Source organism: Streptopelia decaocto, assembly GCF_964273445.1.
Source record: "Streptopelia decaocto genome assembly, chromosome: 26".
Lineage (NCBI taxonomy): Eukaryota > Metazoa > Chordata > Aves > Columbiformes > Columbidae > Streptopelia > Streptopelia decaocto.
The window spans coordinates 3,083,984-3,102,479 of record NC_138681.1 but is presented as its reverse complement, the minus strand read 5'-3'; the positions used below and the strand labels follow the sequence as shown (position 1 = coordinate 3,102,479).

The following is an 18,496-nucleotide window of genomic DNA, read 5'->3' as shown; positions in this document are numbered from 1 at the left end:
TCCAGAAGGTGGGGAACACACAGACAAGTTGGATCATGCCCAAGGCCCAAGATCCCCCAAGGGGGCCACCAATGGACCCTCAGTGCAAATCCTTTAACATACAAAGAAAAGCCCAGTCCTGTGAGCTGGACTGGAAGGTCCCCACATCCAAGCCCAGCCCAGCAGAATGGGCCTTGCAGAATTACTGGGTCAGACTCCGAGCTCCTCTCGATGCTGTGAGACACAGGGAAACTGTCTGTGAACATGGGAAACCAGGAGAAAACGCCAGCTTCAGAAAAACATGTGCATGGGGACAGTATGGAAAAGACCCAAAGGGGATATCAAAATAGACCACGTGAAGCAGAGGAACACGCCAATGAACCCTGAACCACAAATTGGATATTAAGGTGCCAAACAGAGGCACCCCCCTGGTTGTGGCGGTCTCCCAGCCGCCTGTAGGGCCAGTGGGGGGTGCAGGCTGGTGATAAACAGGTTTCGTTGTGTGACAACCTTGAAGCGCTCCCCCCATCCTTAGCAGAACAAAGACCTTGTTATGCCTTAAAAGTCTGGGTTTTGTTGCTTTGGGAGGAAGAGATAGATGACACCTCGTCTTATCTTTCCCCAATTTTTATGGCCATGGAGGCAGAAGATAAGGACAATTAACAGTGTTGCTGTGAAAGGCCTCATGACCTAATGGGGATGATAGAGATGAACCATCTGTCTGACAACCAACTACCAGAAGAAACCACGAACCATCCATAGAGACCCATGGAGACCATAGAGACCCATGGAGACCATAGAGACCCATAGAGAACCACGGAGACCATAGAGACCCATAGGGACCGTAGAGACCCATACAGACCATAGAGACTCATAGACACCCATAGAGACCATAGAGAACATAGAGACCCATAGGGACCCATAGAGACCATAGAGACCCATGGAGACCATAGAGACCCATAGGGATTGCAGAGACCCATAGAGACCATAGAGACTCATAGAGCCCATAGAGACCATAGAGACCCATAGGGACCCATAGAGACCATAGAGACCCATGGAGACCATAGAGACCCATAGGGACCCATAGAGACCATAGACACCCATAGACAACCATAGAGACCATAGAGACCCATAGGGACCGTAGAGACCCATAGAGACCATAGAGACTCATAGAGACCCATAGAGACCATAGAGACCCATGGAGACCATAGAGACCCATAGGGACCCATAGAGACCATAGAGACCATAGACACCCATAGACAACCATAGAGACCATAGAGACCCATGGAGACCATAGAGACCCATAGGGACCCATAGAGACCATAGACACCCATAGACAACCATAGAGACCATAGAGACCCATAGGGACCGTAGAGACCCATAGAGACCATAGAGACTCATAGAGACCCATAGAGACCATAGAGACCCATGGAGACCATAGAGACCCATAGGGACCCATAGAGACCATAGAGATCCATAGGGACCCATAGAGACCATAGAGACCCATAGAGACCCATAGAGACCCATGAAGACCCATAGAGACCCATAGGGACCATAGAGACCCACGGAGACCATAGAGACCCATAGGGACCATAGAGATCCATAGAGACCCATAGAGTCATCCCAGGACCAATGTACCCGTGGGGTGGTGATATCTGTGATCTCCCTCTCTCCCTTTCTCTTTCTGATATCTTAGTTTTGCTCTTCTCTCTCTCTCTTCCTTCTTCCCTCTTCACCCCATCTGTTGAGTCAGGATTAACTCATCCCTCAACCCATCTGTTGGGACGGGACACGTTGTCCTTAGGCTCATAACCTGATTGAATGTTCCCAACTGCTCTGGTTGAGCGAGGGGAGAAGTCAGGAGTGCTGGGACCTGCCCTGGTCCACCTGAGCCACACCAGCCAAACCAGTGTGTGCGTGTGTCATGGCAAGGGCTGGGGAAGGGGTGGTGGTGGATGTCAATGTCTGAACGCTGTAGGACCTGAGCAGGGTGCACACGGTGTGGAACAAGGGCTGGAGATGGTACTGGCTGGGATGGAGCTGCTTTTCCTCTTCACAACCCCTGCTGATGGTGCCCAGAACAGCTCTGACAACACTGATGTTGTAGCAGTTGCTGAGCAGCACTGGCACAGCCTCAAGGCCTTTGCTGTTTCTCACGCTGCCCTAACAGTGTGGAGGCTGGAGGTGACAAGAGGCTGGAGGGGACGAAGCCAGGAGAGCTGACCCCAACTGACCAAAGGGATATTCCACACCATATGACGTCATGGTCAGCAATAAAACTGAGGAGGCAGGTGGGTTCTTCAAAACATCCTTTGCTCAGAGACAGGCTGGGCATATGTATCTCCTGCTGTGAGTGATTACTTCTCCGCTTCTTAAACTTTTATCTTGACCCATGAGGTTTTCTTTCTTGCTTCTGCCCTTCCATTCCCTCCCACATCCCACTGGTGGGGTGTGAGCAAGTGATTGGGTGGGCGCTGCCACATGGGGTCACCCCAACATGTGCACAGAGCAAACAGGTTGTGCTGGTGAGGTCCCTGGGGTCTCAGTAGAGTCTTGTATCTGGGCAGGAACAACCCCAGGTTCCAGTCTAAGTTGGGGAATGACCTCTTAGAGAGCAGCGTAGGGGAAAGGGACCTGGGGGTCCTGGGGACAGCAGGGTGACCATGAGCCAGCACTGGGCCCTTGTGGCCAGGAAGCCAATGGGACCTGGGGTGGATTCAAAGCGGGGTCAGTAGGTCAGAGAGGTTCTCCTGCCCCTCTACTCTGCCCTTGAATAAAGGGTTTAATTCAGTTACTATCAGGATATACTTGGGGATCATATACATATATATATAATATATACAGCCATAGCACCCTGACAATGGCTGATCGGGGAAGCTAACCAGGGTCGGGCCCGGTTAGTACTTGGATGGGAGACCTTGTGGCCAGGAAGCCAATGGTACCTGGGGGGGATTAGAAGGGGATGGTCAGTAGGTCAGAGAGGTTCACCTGTCCCTCTACTCTGCCCTTGAAAAAAGGGTTTAGTTCAGATATTACCAGAATACACTTGAGGAACACACACACACATATATATATATATATATAATATATGCAGCCACATCACCCTGAGAACATCTCATCTCATCTGCTCTGGGAAGCTAAGCAGGGTCAGACCCGGTCAGTGCTTGGACGGGAGACCATATATATACACAGCCATAGCACCCTGAGCACACCCCATCTCGCCTGATCTGGGAAGCTACGCAGGGTTGGGCCCAGTCAGTGCTTGGATGGGAGACCGTAAAGACCGGTGGTATCTGGGGTGGATTAGAAGGGGGGTGGTCAGTAGGTCAGAGAGGTTCTCCTGCGCCTCTGCTCTGCCCTGGGGAGACCACACCTGGAATCTTGTGTCCAGTTGTGGCCCCTCAGTTCCAGCAGGACAGGGAACTGCTGGAGAGGGTCCAGCGCAGCCACCAAGATGCTGGAGGGAGTGGAGCATCTCCCGTGGGAGGAAAGGCTGAGGGAGCTGGGGCTCTGGAGCTGGACAAGAGGAGCCTGAGAGGGGACTCATTGCTGGGGATCAAGATGGAAAGGGGAGTGTCAGGAGGATGGAGCCAGGCTCTGCTGGTGACAACCAATGGTAGGACAAGGGGCAGTGATGTTGCTCCTGGCTGAACGGCTGATAGGCCAGGACCTATCCTTATAGGGGCTGGTGAGGTCACTGTCAGTGTAACCAATGAGCACACAGCAGTGGCAGTAGGAGTAGCAATGCTCAGGTCACCGGTGACACCCCATGGCCATGGAGCTCGGTGCCGGACCGTCCATGTGCTGTCACAGGGTCCCCAGCAGGTACAGGAGCTGCCCGGCCCTGTGCCTGCGAGGCCGAAGGAGCAGCCCCTGCAGCCCTGGCTGCAGCCGTCGGGCTGGGGGTGTATCGGGGGCACCGCAGGGATGTGCCGGGCACGGCGCCAGGAGGAAACCACAGACTTCCTGCCCGCGCGCCGCGGGGGGAGCGCGGGGGCTGTGGTTTGTGCACCTGCAGGCTGCAGCTCTGATCCACCCGTGGGGAATAACGGCCCCTCGGTGACACGCTGACAGTCAGGGACACGTCTGAGCCTCTGGGCTGCATGTCTGCTGCCAGGACAGGGACGTGTCCCAGCTCCAGCTCCTGTGAGGGACCTTCCGCGGGCTCTCCAGGGAGCGGTGGGTGAGCCAGCGCTCCTGGGATGGGGCTCTGCCCTGGGCTAAGGCCCTTTCCCAGATGCTGCTCCCCGCAGAGCGGGGTCTGTCACAGGGGCTGTTTCCTTCCCTTCCTGACACAGCCCCGGTGCAGTCCCAGCCCCCTGGGTCTTATGGCACCGGGGTGACTGGACACTCTCACCTCGGGCTCTTGGATGTGCCTGTCGCAGCACATGCTCAGTGCTCCTGGTCCACACTCAGAGCTCAAGGGGTGAAAAACTGTTTCCCCCACTACAACCAGCCCTGTCCTGTGATGTTCTACCATTGAAGTGCTGTGACATCTGCAGCGGAGCCGTCCCTCATATATGGTCATGAACGGCGCTGGAGAAGTTCATTGGAGGACTGGGCCGTGTCGGAGGGGAGATAGCTCCCGATAATGTCTAAAAAGGTGCTGCTGCTTCGATTGGCTCCTCCTGTAACCGGGGGGCATCTGCAGAGATATATTGCCCTCCCGTCATCATTGGTCCCACGAGTCCCTGGAGCTGTGGCAGGGAGTGCGGCACAGAGGGCTGTGCCATCAGGGCAGGAGGCTCAGGATGGGCACAGAGGGACTCGTGTCCCCTCAGATGCTGTGGCTGCTCCTCTGGGTACAGCTGTTCAGGGGTAAGTGCTGACTCATTGTCCCACCACCCAGGGCCAGCGGGTACCAGTGTGGTCATGGGGATCTGTCTGGGAATGGAGTTCCTTTGCAGGTGCTGCCGACACAGGGGGCAGAAGGTTCTCAGATCCATGGAGCCTGTGCCTTTCCCTGTGCCCATCTGGGTGGGAGACAGTATCTCCTTTTCCGGGGCTCCAGTGTTCTGTGCCTGGCTGGATTCACAGCCCCCCTGTCCTGGGGTACCTTTGGGGACCCCTTGTTCCCAGCACTCTGCCTCTGGACCAGTGGTGACCTCACTGGCGATGGCAGCACCCAGACATCCCCAGGGCACTGCCAACCTCTGGGCTGCCCCAGAGGGTTTGTGTGCTGCTCACTGCCCCTTGTTCAAAGGGAAACCTGACCCCACGAGGGCAGTTTCTGCCCCCCAGAGAGAGAGGACGGGGACATCTGCAGTAGAGACATGTCCTTCTGGGGGGCCTGGCCCAGGGCTGATGCCAGCGGAGAGGAGGGGAGGTGGGATCCTCTGGATCATCTCAGTGGGAACAGGGAAAGCCCTGGGGATGGGGTTGGTTTGGATGGTGCTTGAACAGGTGTTTTACAGGGGAAGCTGCAGCCCTGGGTACACAGGGCTGTTCAGGGGGTGCTGGGCTGGGGGCAGTGGGTGCCCAGTGCAGAGCTGGGCAGTGTGTGGGTGGGCATGGGTGGGGGGCAGGTGGATGAAGGGGTGGGAAGAGGTGCCTTGTGTGGTGGGATGGAGAGCCTGCAGGGGAGGGGGTTCCCACCCTGACACCCACAGTGCTGGGGCTTGGCGCTGATCTGACTGGTCCCGTGTCGGTGTTTGAAGGTGCTGTGGAGGTGAGGCTGGCGGACGGCGGCAGGCGCTGTGCTGGGAGAGTGGAGGTGAAACACCAGGGACAGTGGGGGACCGTGTGTGATGACTACTGGAGCATGAACGATGCAGCAGTGGTTTGTAAGCAGCTGGGCTGTGGGTCTGCTGTTGGAGCTCACCAGTACGGACACTTTGGGGCAGGATCTGGCCCCATTTGGATGGATGGTGTTGGCTGTAATGGCACCGAATCAGCCCTGTCTGACTGCAAACATGAAGGATGGGGTGAACATAACTGTGGTCATGATGAGGATGCTGGAGTGACGTGTTCAGGTAAGGGGTCAGCCTGCTCCCACCTTTGGGGCTGGGATGGTGGAAGGGACCCGGCTGTGCTCTCAGGAAGCAACAAACATGCTGGAGCAGGTCCCAGTGTGGCCAGTTGTGCTGCTGAGCTGGGACTGTCATTGCTGGTGCAATCGGTCCTTGGGGAAAGCTGTGACAGCCCTGTGGACACAGGACCCTGTGCAGGCAGCGCTGACCAGCTGCCCAACCCCTTCTGCCTCACCACAGGGTTGTATGATTTGCTTTTTGGTGTTTTTTTCCAGGATTTGTCCGTCTGGTGGACGGGAAGAGCCGCTGCTCAGGACGTGTGGAGATCCGTGATGGGGACCAGTGGAAAACTGTTTGTGGTTCCCGCTTTGGCCCCAAGGCTGCTGAGGTGGTCTGCAGGGAGCTGCAGTGTGGCGTGGCCCTGCCTGTGTCTGGAGGAGGTCACTTTGGAGAAGGGGCTGGTCCCGTGTGGGATGGAGAGCTGCAGTGTGTGGGGAATGAGTCCCTCCTGTCCTCCTGCCCCACGGGGTCCTCCAGGGACCAGGCCTGCCCCCAGATGAACAGCGCTGCTGTCAGCTGCACACGTGAGGACTCGGGGTGGGGTGCTGAACGCTGGGGTGAAACCCAGCCTGAGGAGGGGACAGTTTGGGATTGTGGAGACAGGGGAACTGGGACATCTGTTCCCACGGGCTGGCAGAGACCTGACCATACTGGGGATCACAGACAAGGGCAGGGCTGGGCTGTTGCCCAAGGACAAAGGGAACAATAGGCTGGTAGGACTCGCTGGGATCAACATGTTGCTCCACAGAGGATACACAAAGGGCTGAGATGATGAGCTGGGAAGTACTCAGGGCGGACTGCGGCCCACGGGAGCTGGGGCCCTAGGAGAAGCAGCAGCGTGTGCTTGGGGATCCCTGGGGACAGGTCTCTTCCCAGGGCTCTGACTGGGGAGGAGTGGGTGCTCTAGGTGGGCCTGGCCCAGGGGCAGGTTGGAGGGTCTGCAAGGGTAGAAGGAAGTGCTGAAAGCTCTGGGGTCACAAATGACCCAGCAGGGCTGGAGCTGGTCACTCCAGCCTTGCACGGTCCATGGGGATAGAAGGGACCTCTGCAGCATACTGGGGACAGCCTGAAAGGGGAGGGGGCTATCACCCTGACACCCACAGTGCGGGGGCTTAATGCTGATCAGACTGGTCCTGTGTCAGTGTTTGAAGGTGCTGCGGAGGTGAGGCTGGCGGACGGTGGCAGGCACTGTGCCGGGAGAGTGGAGGTGAAACACCAGGGACAGTGGGGGACCGTGTGTGGTGACTACTGGAGCATGAACGATGCAGCAGTGGTTTGTAAGCAGCTGGGCTGTGGGTCTGCTGTTGGAGCTCCTCAGTATGGACACTTTGGGGCAGGATCTGGCCCCATTTGGATGGATGATGTTGGCTGTAATGGCACCGAATCTGCCCTGTCTGACTGTAAACATGCAGGATGGGGTGAACATGACTGTGGTCACAGTGGCGATGCTGGAGTGACGTGTTCAGGTAAGGGGTCAGCTTGTTGCTCACCTTTGGGGCTGGGATGGTGAAAGGGCCCTGGCTGTACCATAGGGAGCAACAAACATGCTGGATCCGAGCTCAGTGTGGCCAGTTGTGCTGCTGAGCTGGGACTGTCATTGCTGGTGTGACCAGTCCTTGGGGAAAGCTGTGACAGCCCTTAGGGGACAGGACCCCATACTGGCAGTGCTGACCAGCTACCCAATTCCTCCTGAATGCCCACAGCTCCCCACATTGACCCATGAAAAAGGGTCTTTGCCAGCACTTACTGACTCTCGTCTGTGCTGCTCTTACCCTCTGGGGCAGCTGAGGCCAGGTGGACATGCGGGTCTCCTGTCCCCAGCCTGGCCATTGGCCTGGGACCTGTGCACCCCTGGGCAGAGCATGGTGTCCCTGGATGAGAACAGCCCCCTGGAGCAGGCAGGGGAGGGCTCTGGAAAGCACCAGCCATGATAACAGCTAGTCCATTTCTGTGCTCTGGGACATCTCCCACCTAAAAAGAACCTCCCAACAGTCAGGAACACCCTGGGATCAGAGTGAGCCTCTGGTTACACCCAGGTGATGATGGTCCTGCCTGGCCCAAGCTCTGCAGGGGCTGAGCAGTTACAGCTTCGTCATCATCTGGGCCAGTTCTCCTGGACCCCAACGGCTCACACACTGCGGTGCTGGGGGAGCGTGCTGGGCGGCACAGAGGACCTTGTGTGGGACCCTTTGTCTGAGCACACCTGTGGCTGTGAGTGTGTGGCAGACACACACCTCAAGTGCTCTGGTGCTGTAGAGAAGGGGAGGAGGGTCTTGGATGTGTTTGTGTCACCAGCACTTCCCCAACAGCTTCCCCCGGGATGTGCAATGGCAGTTTGGCCATGGCTTGCTTGGGGGTGATGTGGGACATGGGCAAGTAAGTGCCAGAGGGCTCTGGGAACTCCCAGGTTTTTTGGTGTTTTTTTCCAGGATTTGTCCGTCTGGTGGACGGGAAGAGCCGCTGCTCAGGACGTGTGGAGATCCATGATGGGAACCAGTGGAAAACTGTTTGTGGTTCCCGCTTTGGCCCCAAGGCTGCTGAGGTGGTCTGCAGGGAGCTGCAGTGCGGCGTGGCCCTGCCTGTGTCTGGAGGAGGTCACTTTGGAGAAGGGGCTGGTCCCGTGTGGGATGGAGAGCTGCAGTGTGTGGGGAATGAGTCCCTCCTGTCCTCCTGCCCCACGGGGTCCTCCAGGGACCAGGCCTGCCCCCAGATGAACAGCGCTGCTGTCAGCTGCACACGTGAGGACTCGGGGTGGGGTGTTGAACACTGGGATAAAACCCACACTGAGGAGGGGACAGTTTGGGATTGTGGAGACAGGGGAACTGAGGCATCTGTTCCCACAGGCTGGCAGAGACCTGACCCTCCTGGGGATCACAGACAAGGGCAGGGCTGGGCTGATGCCCCAGGACAAAGAGGGGCCATGGGCTGGGAAGGCTCCCTGGGATCAACATGTTGCTCCACAGGGGACACACAAAGGCCTGAGATGATGAGCTGGGAAGTACTCAGGGCAGACTGTGGCCCAGGGGAGCTGGGGGCCCTGGGAGAAGCAGCAGCGTGTGCTTGGGGATCCCTGGGAACAGGTGTCTTCCCAGGGTGCTGGCTGGGGAGGAGCAGGTGCTCTAGGTGGGCCTGGGCCAGGGTCAGGTTGGAGGGTCTGTTAGGGTAGAAGGAAGTGCTGAAAGCTCTGGGGTCACAAATGACCCAGCAGGGCTGGAACTGGTCACCCCAGCCTTGGACAGCCTGTGGCTACAGAAGGGACCTCTGCACCACAATGGGAACACCATGCAGGGGAGGGGCCTCCCACCCTGACACCCACAGTGCGGGGGCTTAATGCTGATCAGACTGGTCCTGTGTCAGTGTTTGAAGGTGCTGCGGAGGTGAGGCTGGTGGATGGCGGCAGGCGCTGTGCCGGGAGAGTGGAGGTGAAACACCAGGGACAGTGGGGGACCGTGTGTGGTCACTACTGGGACATGAACGATGCAGCAGTGGTTTGTAAGCAGCTGGGCTGTGGGTCTGCTGTTGGAGCTCACCAGTACGGACACTTTGGGGCAGGATCTGGCCCCATTTGGATGGATGATGTTGGCTGTAATGGCACCGAATCTGCCCTGTCTGACTGTGAACATGCAGGATGGGGTGAACATAACTGTGTGCACGCTTTCGATGCTGGAGTGACGTGTTCAGGTAAGGGGTCAGTTTGTTCCCCACCTTTGGGGCTGGGATGATGGAAGGGCCCTGGCTGTGCCTTAGGGAGCAACAAACATGCTGGAGTAGGGCCCAGTATGGCAATCATGCTGCTGAGCTGGAACTGTCATTGCTGGTGTAACTGGTCCCTGGAGAAAGCTGTGACATCCCTGAGGGGACAGGACCCCGTGCAGGCAGCGCTGACCAGCTTCCCAACCCCTCTGAATGCCCACAGCTCCCCACACTAACCCATGAAACAGGCTCTTTGCCAGCACTTACTGACTCTCGTCTGTGCTGCTGACACCCTCTGAGGCAGCGGGAGGCCAGGTGGACATGCGGGTCTCCTGTCCCCAGCCTGGCCATTGGCCTGGGACCTGTGCACCCCTGGGCAGAGCACGGTGTCCCTGGATGAGAACAGCCCCCTGGAGCAGGCAGGGGAGGGCTCTGGAAAGCACCAGCCATGATAACAGCTGCTCCATTTCTGTGCCCTGGGACATCTCCCACCTAAAAGGAACCTCCCAACAGCCCAGGAACACCCTGGGATCAGAGTGAGCCTCTGGTGGCACCAGGTGATGATGGTCCTGCCTGGCCCGAGCTCTGCAGGGGCCTGTGCTCTGGTGCTGTAGAGGAGGGACGGAGGGTCTTGGATGTGTTTGTGGCACCAACACTCCCCCAACAGCTTCTGCTGGGATGTGCAATGTGCAGATTGGCCAGGGATTCCTTGGGGGTGATGTGGGACATGGGCAAGTAAGTGCCAGAGGGCTCTGGGAACTCCCAGGTTTTTTGGTGTTTTTTTCCAGGATTTGTCCGTCTGGTAGACGGGAAGAGCCGCTGCTCAGGACGTGTGGAGATCCGTGATGGCAACCAGTGGAAAACTGTTTGTGGTTCCCGCTTTGGCCCCAAGGCTGCTGAGGTGGTCTGCAGGGAGCTGCAGTGCGGCGTGGCCCTGCCTGTGTCTGGAGGAGGTCACTTTGGAGAAGGGGCTGGTCCCGTGTGGGATGGAGAGCTGCAGTGTGTGGGGAATGAGTCCCTCCTGTCCTCCTGCCCCACGGGGTCCTCCAGGGACCAGGCCTGCCCCCAGATGAACAGCGCTGCTGTCAGCTGCACACGTGAGGACTCGGGGTGGGGTGTTGAATGCTGGGGCTGTGCCCGGGGTTGGGGACAGAGCAAGGACTGCGCTGGGTGGGTGTAGGGCAGGAGGGATCATGGGACAGTCTGCAGCATGAAAACCTTGCAGAAGGAGAAGAAAGGCCTCTGTCCCTCTGGCCTTTCCACCAGCTACCAGGGGTACAAAAGCACCAACCTGCCCTCTCTGAATGCTTCTTTGTCTGTGTCTACTCTCCCATGGCTGTCCTAGGAGCCCCGCACCACTGAGGCCCCAGAGGCAGGCAGGACACTGGAGGAGTTTGCCTGGGTTGATGAGGACTGGGATAGGGAGCAGTCAGGCAATCTGGACATCCATAAATCCATGGGTCCGGATGGGATGCACCCGCGGGTGCTGAGGGAGCTGGCTGAGGTCATTGCTCGGACACTCTCCATCATTTTTGCTAAGTTGTGGCAAATGGGAGAGGTACCTGAGGACTGGAGGAAAGCAAATGTCACTGCAGTCTTCAAAAAGGGCAAGAAGGAGGACCCGGGTAATTATAGACCGGTCAGCCTCACCTCCCTCCCTTGGAAACTGATGGAACGACTTATCCTTGGTGCCTTCTCAAGCCATATCAGGGATAAGAGGGTCATTAGGGGCAGTCAGCATGGCTTCACCAAGGGGAAGTCGTGTTTGACCAACCTCATTGACTGGTATGAGGACATAACAAGGTGGATGGATGATGGCAGAGCGGTGGACGTGGTCTACCTTGACTCGAGTAAGGCATTTGACACAGTCTCCCACAGCATCCTCACAGCTGAACTGAGGGAGTGCGGTCTGCAGTGAGGGTGACAGAACACTGGACCAGGTTGCCCAGGGATGTTCTGGAGTCTGCTGCTCTGCAGACATTCAAAACCCACCTGGACACCTTCTTGTGTAACCTCATCTGGGTGTTTCTGCTCCAGTGGGAGGGTTGGACTGGATGAGCTTTGAGGTCCCTTCCAATCCCTGACATTGTGTGATTCTGTGATTCTCTCCTCCTCTGTCCCCAGAGTACACAGGGTTCAGGCTGGTGAACGGCAGCACAGCGTGTGCGGGGAGGGTGGAGGTCCAGGTGCTGGGGAGCTGGGGGACCCTCTGTGCCTCCCGCTGGGATCTCTCGGATGCCCACGTCCTGTGTCGTCAACTCAACTGTGGGTTTGCTGAGTCCATTCCTGGAGGAGAGCATTTTGGGAGAGAGACTGGCCCTGTCTGGAGAGACTCATTCCACTGTGACGGGACTGAAGCCCACCTGGGACAGTGCCCAGTGGCCACCCTGGGGGCCTCCCCGTGCTCCCCCTGGAACAACGCTGCTGTCATTTGCTCAGGTGAGTGCACGAAAATGGTGCGTTAGCTCTGTTTCCCTTTGTGTGAGACACGGCCACCCAAAGCAGGGGTCCCATGGCAGCACTGGGCTGAATTTCTCCCTGGAGGATCCCTGGGGGGCTTTCCCTGCTCAGACTGACCGCTCTGCTCTGGGAGAGCTGAGGTCTGAACAGACACAGACACCTGTCCCCAGGGCAGCGCCTTAGGCCCTGGTACCACTGCCCGGCCTGGGTTCCATAGGATGAGCCCAGGACAGGCTGGTGGGGCTCTGCTCCATCCCTGTGGCTGCAGACAAACACATCCCATCCCCACAGAGAGCCCTGCAGAGCCTCATCCCACCACCCGCAGCAGCAGACCCGGTGTGAGCTGCAGACAGGGCCTGGGCTTTGCCCTCGCTTCTTGTCAGCACAGGGCTCGCTCTCGCCCTGTTTGGTCGGACACCCCTTGCCCTCCTCCCTGGAGGCTGCCGTGCTGCCCGGTGCCGCTGATGGCTGCGGCTCCTCTGCTCTCCCCAGGCCCAGCCGACTCCGCGTCCCTGCGGCTGGTGGGCGGCGGGAGCCGGTGCGACGGGCGAGTGGAGATCTTCCAGCGCGGGACGTGGGGCAGAGTGCTGGACGACCAGTGGGACGTGCGGGAGGCCAGCGTGGTGTGCCGGCAGCTGCGGTGTGGAGAGGCAGAAGAAGCCTACAGCCCCCCAAAGCCTGAGCGAGGGACGGGCCCCGTGGGGCTGCGAGGGGTCCGGTGCGCAGGGCACGAGGCCAGCCTGACCCTCTGCAACACCTCCCTGCCCGGGAGTGCCCTGCTGGGAGGGGTTGTGGAGGACGTGGGAGTCATTTGCTGGGGTGAGCGGTGCTGCACGAGCCCCCAGATGATGGGGTGGGGGGGCAGCCACCCCCTGACCGCTCCTGGGCTTTCTCCCCACTGCAGGGAGCCGGCGGGTCCGGCTGGTGAACGGGCCGGGGCGCTGCGCAGGGAGAGTGGAGATCTACCACCAGGGCAGCTGGGGGACCGTCTGTGACGATGGTTGGGACCTGTCTGATGCCGCCGTCGTTTGCCAACAGCTGGGCTGCGGAGGGGCGGTGGAGGCGGCCGGCTCCGCTCGCTTCGGGGAAGGCTCCGGGCAGATCTGGCTGGATGGTGTGAACTGCTCCGGGGCCGAAGCTGCTCTCTGGGACTGCGCTGCCGGGCCCTGGGGGCAGCACGACTGCGGGCACAAGGAGGACGCGGGCGTCATGTGCTCAGGTGTGTGCCGGGAGCTGTGCCGGGATGGTTCCCGGGAGGCCAGGACGCAGGGAAAGCCGGGCATGGCCAAGGCTGGCCCTGGCTGAGCCCCTGCCTGAGCCCGGCCTACAGACACCCCTGCACGGGTGCCCTCAGTTCAGCGGGGTCCCTGGGGAGCTCAGTGTCCCCCAGGGTGAGCGGGGAGAGCAGGGGCTGTGTCCATCAGGGACTTCTCCCTGCCCTGGGTGCGAGGGGGACTTGCTGGCCCTGCCCTGCCTGGCTGGGGGCCTGGGGAGCGCAGGGGTGTCCTGGCTCCCACAGCCCCACACCAGCCTGTTCTCTTGCTGCCTTTCCTCCCAGAGTTCGTGGCCCTGAGGCTGGAGAACAGTGACGGCTGCTCCGGGCGCCTTCAGGTTTTCTACAACGGGACGTGGGGGAGCGTTTGCTCCAGCTCGATGACTACTGAAACGGTGTCGTTGGTGTGCAAGGAGCTGGGCTGTGGGGATGGAGGATCCCTGGAAGCAGACCTGCCCTATAGCAGGGTGTCTGGCCCTGCCTGGCTGGATTACGTGCAGTGTGAGAAGGGAACCAGCTCCTTCTGGCAGTGTCCATCTGCTCCCTGGGACCCACAGTCGTGCGATGACCTGCGAGAAGAGACCCACATCACCTGCAATGGTAACTCTGAGCCACTCGGGCACCAGTGCCACCCCAGCTTCTGCTCCCCTCTGGGCACGGCCAAATGCAGAGAAAGAGCTTGGAGGGGTTTTCCTTGCCATGTCAGACTCTCCTGCTGCTGGTGGCACAGATGTGACCACAGTTCTCAGTGTCCCACATGTCCAGCAGCAGTTGCCACCCAGCAGGGAAGGCAGCGACATCTCCAAGTGGTCTCAGCAGAGACCAGAGAGGGTTCAGAGGAGCCTCCCCTCCATGGACACCGTCCTGCTGCTCTGTGACCAAGATGGCACACACAGGCACAGCAGAGCTCAGCCCCGCTCTCTTCTGCACAATCCCCGAGCCAGCCCCTTCACCACAGTGTTTCCTTCTTCAGGGGGACGCCCAGAAATGCCCCCAGAGCCTTTGGCCCCGTGCCCCAACTCCAGCAGCTGCACAGGTAGGGAGCTGCTCCTCCGCGTGCTCCTCTTGCCTGGCTCCTCTGCTGTCTGAGTGCCGTGGGAGCTCCTTGCCCTCTCCAGACAGGGAGAAGATCCGTGCCGTGGGAGGCGAGGACGGGTGCTCGGGCAGAGTGGAGCTCTGGCACCGCGGCTCCTGGGGGACAGTGTGCGATGACTCCTGGGACATGCGGGATGCCCAGGTGGCGTGCAGGCAGCTGGGCTGTGGCCCCGCGGTGTCTGCCCTGCATGAGGCTGCTTTTGGGGTGGGCCAGGGCCCCATCTGGCTGGAGCGGGTGGAGTGCCGGGGGACGGAGTCGTCTCTGCAGGACTGCTGGGCCCGGCCTGGGGACGGACGTGCTTGCCGGCATAAGGAAGACGCTGCCGTGCGCTGCTCTGGTGAGCGGGGCCTGGGACCCCTTGGTCAGGTATTGGCAGGGAGCTGGGAAAGGCCTTTCACCCGCTTGGTCCTGGCACAGCCCCTGAGCTCCCGAGAGCAGGAACGTTCCTGTGGGGGGCAGCAGCTGGTGCCAAGCAGGGAGCAGCCTCGGTGGAACTGGGTGTCCTTGGGCCACTGCCCGTGGGGCCCTGCAGCTCCAGGACCATCCATCCCCGGGCTGCCTGTGCCACCCTGCCCGCCGCCCAGAGCAGAGGCCCCGGGCCCTGTCCTGGGTCCCTTTCTGGCACTATGGGAGGGGCAGTTGGGGTGGGATGTGTCAGGGACACTACAGACACACACCGGGGTGTTGCAGGGGAGGCTCCCTGGTACGTGCACTCCCACCCCCTCAGCCCAGCTCTCCTTTTCCTCTCTGCAGCTGCGCCCAGGACAGCAGCATCCCCACCCCGAGCAGGTAACTCGTCCTTCCCAGGGCTGGGTATCCCAGGGCCGGGCTCTGACCCACAGTGGGGTGCAAGGGGCTCCTTGCTGGAGCGTGAAACTCCCAGGAGGGAGTGGTTGTGTGGGGGTTGAGGAGGGGGTGAAATTCACTCAGCAGGGTGGAAGCATCCCCATCATCCCCCCTGGGGCCCTCCACTCTCTGATGCCTTGTATAATGGGGGTCAGGTCTGGTGCTGCCGCCACCTCTCCCAGGGCTGGTGCTGTTCTTCCATGTTCTTGCCCGTGCAGATCCCACCCAGGGCCGTCCGACTGTCAGTGGGAGAATCTCAGTGCCTGTCATCATCTGCATCATCCTGGGGGCCCTTCTCTGCCTGCTCCTGGCCCTGCTGGCCGGGCAAGCGCTCAGGGCCAGGGCTGGGCGCAGAGGTGGGTCCTTCCACAGAGCTCCCAGTGATGCCTCCTGGAGGGGCTGGGGGTGCTGCGGGGGGTCAGTAAGGGGCACAAGCAGAGCTGAGGGGAGGAGACTGTGTGCTGCCACCTGCCCCACGCACCCCATTGACTGTCTGGCCATAGGGCACCAGCAGCAAAGGGCTGGAGAGAGCCCAGAGGTGGTGGGAGCAAGAGATGGGGCAAGGAGAGACATGGCAGAGCAGGACTGTAGGAGATGTTATCCTGGGGGAGAAGTTATCCTGGGGGACAAGTTATTCTGGGGGAGATGGCCAAGGCTGGCAGTGCTCTGGGTAGTGCTGGAGGGCGCTCTGGGGCAAAGGAGAAGACAGGAGGACCTCAGGGCAGCAGGGCCCATCTCCATGGAGTCAGGCCCCAGGCTGACCCTCTGCCCAGCCCTGCCTGCCCTTGGTAGGGCGGGGGCCCTGCTATGGACTCGTGGGGCAGACAGGGGTTGGCTCCAGGTGCAGGGGAAGCACGGGAGCTGCTCTGGGGTCAGACAAGGGGTTGACCCAGGGGCCAGAGGCGCTTGAGCACTGTCTCCAAGGGGCAGATGTGAGGGTCATGCTGTCCCAAATCTTCTCCACAGTGATGTGGCCCTCACTGGGGATGTGGCAGCTGTTCTGGACAGCACCCTGGGGCTGTGCTGTTGGAGCAGTCCTGGGCTGGGCCAAGGAACAGGTTTGGGGAGCACAGTGGGGTCCCATTGCCCCTCTGCCTGTCCCCATGCCAGCTCTGCCTCTGTCCCCAGGCTCCAGGACAGCCCAGGAGCTCTTCCCCGAGGCCGTGTACGAGGAGATCGGTCACAGCCCAGCGTGGGAGAAGCAGGCGAGGTTTGGTCGCTCAGGTGGGTGTGGGCACATCTGCAGGACCCTTTCCCCTGGCCCCTCCCCAGGGCTGATCCCCTGAAGCCCCCAGCCCGTGGTCCCAGCAGTGCTGGGGCTGTGTGGTCTGTGGGGAGAGCACCCCAGCCCTGGGCCTGGGAGAGGAGCTGCCTCCCAACCCGCTTTGCCCATGGCAGCTGGACAGCCCCTCTCTTCCTGCCCCTGCACCCGTTGACAAGTGAGGGAAGAGCTGTCCTGGGGCAGCTCTGGGAGCACCTTTGAGACAGGGCTTGTCCCAGGGAGCAGGGTGAATTCCCAGCCCTCCTCCCCATGCAGCCCCAGCTCTGTGGGTCCCCTCCCCAGCAGCACTGACCACGAACAAGGTCAGTGGGGTCGTCCCATAACTCTCACTGCACATCTCTCCAGGCTCCTCTTCAGAGCAGTCCCTGACCCAGCTGCAGCCCTACCCTGGGCACCAAGAGGAGGAGAATGGTCTGGGATCAGCACCAGGTAATGAAGCAGGAAGGGGCTGATCTGCCTGCAGACCAGTGAAGGACAGAGGTGTCACTGGGTGTCACCGTCAGAGATGGGGAGGACCTGGGGGTCTCCTGTGCTGCTGTCAACACCAGCGCCTCCCATCCTCTGCTCTGCAGGATGGATCTTCTCACTGTCACCAGCTCCCCTCTCTTTTCAGGTGTTCCTGTTCTGCCTGGGGGTGACCCAGTGGATGGCTATGATGATGCCAGGGAGGTTTCTCACCCTGGGGAGGACGATACCCCTGAACAGGGAGCTCGGGAAATGCCCAGGGTGCCAGCGGAGGGAGCAGGACCCAGCGATGCACCCAGAGGTGAGAGGGAAACTCAGCGCTGCTGGTTCCTGGGGTGCCATCCCCACTGCCACCCTGGTTGCTGCTGCACTGAGACCTAAACCTCCTGGGAAGGGGGAACCTGCCCCAGGAGTTTCCCATGGAGGGACCAAAGGGTGGGAGAAGGAGCTGAGTGTGGTGAGGAGCAGGGGGGAGGTGATGCACAGACCCCATGGGGTGAGCTGCAATTCCCGCATTGCTGCTTGCAGGGGGCAGCCTGTGCTCCCAGAGAAGTGCCGGGGTCCCTGGAGCCGAAGGAGACACCGCGTCCCTGTCCCCGGGGAGCACGGGCTATGATGACGCTGAAGAGATCTCTCTGGCACATCTGTGACACACAAAGGCTGTGACAGAGCTGGGCGCACAGCAGCCCCTGAGCCCCCGGCCAGGAGAGCCCGTCCCTGCTGTGCAGGTGGGTGCAGCGGGAGGGAGGAGAGGTCCGTGCAGCTGGGAGAGCCGCGAGCACCGGGATCCGCCTCCCTTTGCCCATGGGCAGCACAAACAGCCCAGAGTTTCCTCTACTTTCCCCTTTTTTCCACTGTGTACCATATTTGTTCTTATTGAAAGTGTCGGTGGACTTTGACTTGGAGCTGGTTTGTGTCTGCCCAGGCGTCAGGAAATCTTCCTGAGTTTGATCAGGGGCGGCAGAGACCAAAAATACCCCTGGAGTGGTTTCCATCCTGCTTGCCACAGGCAGTTTCTAGTCAAAATGACTCTCTAACAGGTCCCATGATGCTCCCCAGTGCCCATCTCTTCACCCCGAGATTCCCCAGCTGCTCTTTCCCCAGGCCCTGCCTGGGCCAGGCTGGTCCCGCAGTGCAGAGGCCATGACAGAGCTGCTGTGCCAGGGCAAGTCCTGGCTGCGACCCCACAGATGTGAGCCCTGAGGTCATCACCGTGCCCTTTAAACTCCAGATGGCCCAGAGGGGATCACACCCTAGATCACCTCCCACAATGGTCAGCAGGCGGCTGTGCTCCCCATGCCCCTCACAGGGTGCGGAGCCACTTTCTGGGACACACAGGGCTGGGGTTCCCTCTGCTCTGGCTCTGCCAGGGC

General features: G+C 60.0%; 2 protein-coding genes across 2 annotated transcripts in view; both read left to right on the top strand.

Annotated features, from left to right (window-relative positions):
* The window catches only part of LOC309450358 (olfactory receptor 14A16-like), a gene marked incomplete at its 3' end in the record, with an annotated part of 259,029 nt that overhangs the window by 28,053 nt on the left and 212,480 nt on the right, over window positions 1-18,496 (top strand). The window lies entirely within an intron of this gene.
* Window positions 2,243-18,068, top strand: LOC309450369 (antigen WC1.1-like; the record flags this gene model as incomplete). Its single annotated transcript, XM_082073187.1, has 16 exons — window positions 2,243-2,270; window positions 5,637-5,951; window positions 6,224-6,361; window positions 8,438-8,575; window positions 9,366-9,689; window positions 11,826-12,140; window positions 12,660-12,980; window positions 13,066-13,380; window positions 13,720-14,034; window positions 14,553-14,867; window positions 15,284-15,319; window positions 15,595-15,732; window positions 16,505-16,600; window positions 17,004-17,087; window positions 17,272-17,424; window positions 18,007-18,068. 16 exons carry the CDS (start codon window positions 2,243-2,245, stop codon window positions 18,066-18,068), a joined length of 3,093 nt encoding a protein of 1,030 aa, XP_081929313.1.